This window comes from Rhyacophila brunnea, unplaced genomic scaffold (assembly GCF_057557595.1).
Source record: "Rhyacophila brunnea isolate RB1 unplaced genomic scaffold, BYU_Rbru_1.0 scaffold_4, whole genome shotgun sequence".
NCBI classification, from domain to species: domain Eukaryota; kingdom Metazoa; phylum Arthropoda; class Insecta; order Trichoptera; family Rhyacophilidae; genus Rhyacophila; species Rhyacophila brunnea.
Window position 1 is genome coordinate 37,629,424 of NW_028233068.1, and position 7,340 is coordinate 37,636,763.

At 34.2% G+C, this 7,340-nt stretch overlaps 1 protein-coding gene across 1 annotated transcript; it reads right to left on the minus strand.

Annotated features, from left to right (window-relative positions):
* Positions 1-597: 597 nt before the first annotated feature.
* LOC147067333 (transcription factor BTF3 homolog 4-like) lies at positions 598-1,751 on the minus strand. The gene is made up of 2 exons (XM_085954480.1): positions 1,722-1,751; positions 598-1,626 (listed from the first exon to the last, which is right to left on the minus strand). The coding sequence occupies exon 2, from the start codon at positions 1,603-1,605 to the stop codon at positions 1,099-1,101; it is 507 nt and encodes a 168-aa protein (XP_085810606.1). The 5' UTR covers positions 1,606-1,626; positions 1,722-1,751; the 3' UTR covers positions 598-1,098.
* Positions 1,752-7,340: the final 5,589 nt, after the last annotated feature.

The window sequence follows — 7,340 nt, forward strand, 5'->3', positions numbered from 1 at the left end:
AAAAAAAACAAAAGTTGGATGTCAATGGGTAAAATGTTTGAAGAATGTCATTGAAAACTTGAATAAAACATCCAGATTTAGCTTTGTATTTTGATATGAAAACTATAATTGGATTATGTCATGTTATGAATAATTTCATACAGTAATTGAACATTGCCAATAACATTTCCTAGGATACCTTAAAAATATACACAATGTGAAAAACAATGGGGTTTCATAAAAATCACTCAAAAAAATCCTTAGAACAGTTTTCTTTTTGAATATGTATAAATATAATTTTTTTTATTTTTTAAATGACTCTCAGATGAATACTGTATTGATAACGTCAATAATCGTAGTGTATTCGATCATTTCAATGTTTTACGTAGTTAAGTATATAAGGATATGATCCTTATAATTTAAGAATGAAATTGTGACAAGATCATAGGTATAAACATAATATTATAATATGCAATAAAATGAATGTTACATACAATGTGTAACTTAATATAATGTCCACACGAAGCGGCAATATGGGTCCACCTTAGGAACATGTACACAAATATTGATTGTAAATATTAAAATAAAAGTAGGTTCTGGTATTGAAAAGACTGTGAGGTTAGTAATAATAGATTATGCATTTAATTAATATAAAGAAACTTTCAACAATCAAAAGCATAACACAATGTGAAACCAGTCTCAGTATACCAAACTAAAATAATGACTTTTTGAAGTTGTTTAATTTAATTTTATACAACTATATTACATTACAAAAATGTTCAGATTTCGAGACAAGAAACAGATCATGAAGTGGATACAAAATGAAATTTGAAAATGACTATCATGTAAAGATATTTAGTTCTCGCATTCTCGAGGAACACGTGAAGCGTTAAGATATTTCTGCACTGGACAATGCACTGGCGCTGACAAAGTGCGCTCACTTGTTAATAGTGAGCATTATAATGGGCATGAAAACTTCACTGACGGGTGCCCGGGACCATCAAAAGACAGTCCATCACTCCCGAATAAACAAAAACAGAACACACCGCTTACTTGTATTATATCTTACAGGATTTATGTGTCAAAAAATAAGTGTCAAGGCTTAAAATTTCTTGAGCTCTAGTCTGACTTTTTGTCCGCCGCTTTGACGGGCTCTGCCGAGGGTTCGACCTTGGGGGCGACGACTTCCTGCTTGGACGCCTCGTCGAAGTATCCTAAAATATTCGGGACTTCGTCGAAGTCTTCCGTCAATACCTTGGGTGCTCCCGCTCCGGCCGCGAGTCTCTTCAAATGGTTGAGACCTTCAGGACCCAGCTGCGTTAAGATGCCCGGCAGCATCTCGGCAATTTGCTTATTTTCACCGTGTCCAGTGATGACGAATGTGTTGGCGGCGAGTGACGCCTTCGCCTTGGGGTTATTAAAATGAATCACAGTTCCGTCGTCTTTGATCATATTGACTTCCTCGATACCTGGGATGGGGTTGAGGCTCAGCTTCTTTAGGGAGGATTCCAATTTCTTGTCATCTGTGGCGGCGGTAGCGTGCACTACCTTCTTCTTGCGCCTCGGGGTGCCCTTGCCGCCGATGCGCACTTGCGACTGCAACTTTTTCAGTTTGTCCGTGTTCATTTTATTGTGTAATGTCTAAACCTGCCGACAGAAATATAAATACACTATGAGTTCGACTAATTCAATCGTTTTAAATGACAGTAAACTGATATTTAGACAAAGTGCAATTTACGCACGTGCTCCCGCGGACCGGTTACTTCGAAGAGAAAATGGTGGCCGTTCTATCCGGCCGTCCGCAGATTAGCCAACTTGTAGAAACTAAATATTCAAGAGAAAGCGAGATCTGCTCTACCAACAACGCCGATAATAAAGTTATAAAAGTAATTTAAAATTTACTATTTGACAATAGATGGTACTATACGAATAATTTTATATTTTTCTACTTGAATATAGATGTCAATAACAACATAATTTCCAAATAAATACAAACGTTTTTTTTTCATTTAAAAAAATGTGAATGTGATTCCGATTTGAAATGACAGAGTATGAATTTATAAAAAAATACTAGTTACCAATGTTATAAAAAATTATTATACTTACCAATTTATTTTGTTGACAAATTTGTCAAGCAGTAGATAGATCGAGTTCTGAGTTTCGGTTCGGGGTTCAATATCCGAAATTAAGGGTGCCAAAATAATAATTATGGGTTCTCGGTAAAGCCACGTTGACACGATCCAAGTTGACTTGGACCGAGCGCACTCGTATGAGACATCTTCATACTAATTATTCCTATCCAAGCTTGGATGAGTAGGACGCGGTCCAAGTAGCTTGGATAGGACTGATAGGAGTAATTTGTATGAATATGTCCCGTACGAGTGCACTTGGATGGCGCTCGGTCCAAGTACACGGGTTAAGTCCAATAAGTAAATAAGAAAATGTCCAATAAGTAGCTTACGGATGAAAATATAATGAATTAATCAAACTAGAATATTGGCATCTCCGGACAACTTCCCGTAAGCGTAAGCTGAAATCCCAAATGACCGAAATCTTGAAAAAAGATACATGTAAAAAAAACTCAAATAGAAAGTTTACCAAGATATTATGTTACTATATTTATAAAGTGTAATGTAATTTAATATTTATTATTAAAATTAAAGATATAAGTAAGTAGAAAATAGGTAATGAACTTATTGACAATAAAATAGTTTAAAAAGCTGCTAAAACTACGGACGATATAGGTAAGTACTAACTAAAAAAGATGTTGAAAAAAATCATATTCTACAATCTATAGAGATGGCAATTAAAACAAAAAAGGACTTCGCATTGCATGTTCGTTTGTAGAAAATTTCACCTATCACTTTACTCAACTTATTTGATAATATACAGGACGTATGGAAAGACAATCCGCCACGATAATATTAGACTTCAGCATTATTATTTAGTTGAAAAATCATGTAAAACCGTTTATATTTAATTATTGCACTCGAGTAAGTACCAGATCGCAATGATCAAAAAAATGGCAGCCATTGCGTGAGTAAGAAAATCAGAATGACAACTGAGGTCTTAATATTTGAGAAAACCAACTTAACCATGCTCCATGCGTTTGCTAAATAATTTCAAATGTCATAACGGAAATACTTACCGTTTAATGTTTTTTTTTCTATTTAGTTAGGTATAGTCCAAATTTACAATACAAAACGTTTATAATTTACAATTACTTATACCTTTTCTTTTATGGTATTAAGATATTTTATATGATCATGAATTAATATTGATTTATAGGACTAGAAAACATAGGGCAAATAATTAGAACCTATTATATAGATAGGCACCAATTTTTTTATATGCACTATTCCGATGCTCATTGCACTTTTTGCCTAATCTCGACTATGATAAGATCTTTTCAGAAGATTAACAAATTCGCATTTACTGTCTATCTTCAAGTTGTGAGAAGGTTAAACTCAACGAGTCTCAATAAGATAGGTCTAGTATCGAATTGATGTTCCCACGATGCACAAATTGGTGTCCAAAATGGATGAGAAAATAAAGTATGTTGGGTATTCAGCAAATGTCTGCGGCGTTACTGCTTCAATAAAGGCTAAGATGGGTCCCAACACGTGGATATCAAAGGACTCTCACGTGAAAAACTGACTATGTTCAGGCGTCGAAAACAATCGGTGATATTCGTTCGGTTTTCCGTGAAGTGCAGACTAGAGGGTATCAAAAGCTCTCGTATTTTGTCACAACCTGAGGTTATTAAGTATAATTAATAATATAATATAATAAACCGGATATTTATAAATATTATAATATGAAAGAGACATGTGAACATTAACTTGATGTAACTATGTAACTTTTATGCAAACAGAAATAAAACATAATATATTTTTCTAAATTAAAATTATTCATTTCTATAGTAAGGGATCATCGATGAGAGTTAGTAGGTACTTAAGGGCTTTACGTACTTACTTGAAACCGCCACTGTAAATACACTATGAGTGATCCCAATATTGTTGTAATTATAAAATTATCTGGTTATGTCAATTTTGACTAGGAGAAAAGCTCTAAGTATTCGATAATAACTGGACATATACATACAATTGTGTGTTAGTTAAGAAATACGATTCGAATGGTCGCAAAAATGGCATGCGGACCTAGTTTCGAAGTAGATATAATATTTTCGAAGTAGATATAATATGATAGGTATTACTCGTACCGTAGATAGGGACGCGCCAAGGGTAGCTGCCACTATGGTACCAGCTCAAAATCGCCGCCCCCTTAAATAAAAACGAATATAGCATTCTTTTCACTATAGAGTTCATTTTATAGGTATAAGTGAATAATATTATATATTTGAATAATACCATTAAAATATTTTGTAGTACTTTTACCGCCCTCTGAATCCCGCTGGCCGGGTCTTTTGCATCCCCTAACACCCCCGCATGGCACGTCTCTGGCTGTAGATACCACCTAACTCTAAGATATTGAGTTTTTATAATTATTGTTTGGAGTGTCTACATATTATTATTTCACTAACGTGGCGTACAATGGATATTCTAAGATAATTTGAATAATCATAACAATTCAGAAGGTAATTTTAAGCTTTGGTCAAATCCACTTTTTACACAGTGAGAAAATGTAATATTTTCACTCATCATTAATAAAATGTTTGTGTTTACTAATAACAAATTAATAAACACGTCGTCTTTAAAATCACATTCATAATGTATGTCATTTAGCAAAATGACGTTTGCCTTTGCTATTACGTGATTGGTTGAAAAGGATTGAACGCTGTTTAAAAATAAACCTGCTGGATTTAGGTATCCACTTTTATTGAAAAAAAACTTAGTCCCATATTTAGAAGGTTTTATAAGCGATTTTATGTTATATAGTTATGAAAAGAAAGCGATATAGCATTCCAAGCAATAAAGTTTTATTTTTTGGAGTTGACTTCTTTTGAAAATTACCTCTAGAATTACTTATGTAAAGTTAGGTAGGTAGGTACCGACACAGACTACTCGTGACGGCAAACAGATCGTTTGCTCTTAGCGTAGATTCCCCGGGTACAGCCGTAAACTTACCTAATTAGCCACTTAGCAACTGATCACAAAAATCTTTAGTAAAACGGTCATAGGTACCTATATTATGATTTACGACCTGCCTAAATCAATGAAATTCATTCCCAAAAACAAACATTGAGTAGGTATTTTTTTCATATTTAATATTTTCCTTCTTGTCGAACTCCCCGAAACGAGATACTTCGATAATCTCCTCGCGATTACGAACGGCGAGCGACGATATTGGCCTGTTAACTTTTGTAATTTCTACTGTCTGTCTATACTCTATCCCAATGAATCAATTCTAAAATTTTATTAATGTCCATTGTGCTATAAACCTATCGTCATCAATAATTCCGCTATTTCAGTATCGTGATTTCCCCCCTCTCAATATTTATACGGAGCCAGAAGACGGTTTGTTAGTATCTACAGACTTTTCTATTAATTAATTTTGTGTAGGTGTGTATATTATATATAATATATATGCTTAAATGTCTGTGTTATGTTTCGCTTTTTGTGAAAACAATGCTAAATCTCAATGCAAGATATGAAAAATTGTATCGGTTTGGTATCCAATTATTGTACATTTGTCTATCTATACTTTTCCACACAGATTTTCACAGGTCGAAAAGGTTCGATATCTCTCAAATTGAGCATGATCAGCCACGCGACGCCATGAATGAAACATGATAAGGCCTTTTATGCTACCATTCTCGAGTTGTTCTGGAAATGAGATTCGGTTTTAGATTCGCATCACGTCAAGTATTTTCCCGCGAAAAGTCCAGCGGGTACCAACTTGCGGGTGCAAATGGCGGCAAATGGCGACACCGGAATTGAGGCAATTTGCCGCCTTTATTTTGCTATTTGAATACAAATGTCTGCCCACCGCAGGCTAACACACCTTTTGAGAATTTCCGATGGGAAAGGAAACCGATCGGTAAATAGGTAGGTACATACCTACTGATATATTTGAAGACAAAGAACTATTATTTAATATGAGCTTGAAATCGGAATAGGTTGGTGGATTCCAATAACATAAATCAAAACTTTAGTAGATACCTAAATAGAAGAATGAATATGGATTCTTTCGAATACAAAAGTACCTAATTAGGTAACAAGTAAGCATGACATTTATTTGTTTTCTGTTTTATGCGTTAATTACAAAAATGTTGAAAAGGCCATCTTCTATAGATATTATAGAGAGAACCGTGTATTAAAATTAAGCAAAAAATAACATCTGTTCTACCTACCAATTGAGTTAACTTCAAGTCAATCTTGCAATTTTCCTAACAGGCCCGCATTCAGACATAAAAACACCCATGACTTGTCAGAGTTTCGAAGCCCAAATGAAGATTTTTGTATGAAAATGTTCTTCTAGGTTGAATAGTTCAATCCAGTGGTATTCAAACATTGCGCCGCAGCGGACCAGAATGCTTAAAGTTGCTTGAGATAATCGATAATTCCAAACTATCTTAATATAACGTGCTGATATACGATCATAATAATAGATACCTACTGATTCTTCCCAAGATAAAAAATAGTTTTTGAACGGTAGGTACCTACCTATTTGGCCTTATAATCTGGTTTCACCATCGCATGTAGGTAGTATAGGTAGCAGTGGCGAGGCGTGGAGGTAGGCTGCGGAGATCCGACAGAAATTGTGCACACTTTAGTCATAATATGTTACTTATTTGTTTTCATTAAACTAATAATATAAATTGCATATAATGTTGGTTAGATATTACAATTCAATTGAACTCTGCCTAAACCAAACCATAAGCAACATATAAAATAAAAATATTTTATTTATTATAGTTTGTTTGACTTTTAAAATCTATCCAACACAATCATTGAAAATCATGCGGCTCGAGTGGTGCAGTGCGTAAGGCGCTGGCATTCTACCCGAGAGTTATGGGTTCGATCCCGGTGAGGACACAATATTTATGTGATTTTCTCAAAGCCAGGGTGTTTGTGATTGTTCAAAATTACTAACAACCACCTTGTACGAAAAAGCAAGGATATGGTTATTAATAATTAAAAAAAAAAACATTAAAATCAAATAAGAATGCCTGACAATTTGTGCACTATTTTTGTCGGACTCCGCAGCCAGTACACAGTCTACCTCCACCCTTCATTACTGTAGGTAGACAACCGTACTATAATTATAGTACAATACTTTAATTTTAATTCTGCGAAATATGTAAAACACTATAATTTTACGCCAAATATACCAAAATACTATAATTTTAAAGGGTTCAAGACGAAAAATGTTCCTGTACTATATATTTTTCAGAAATA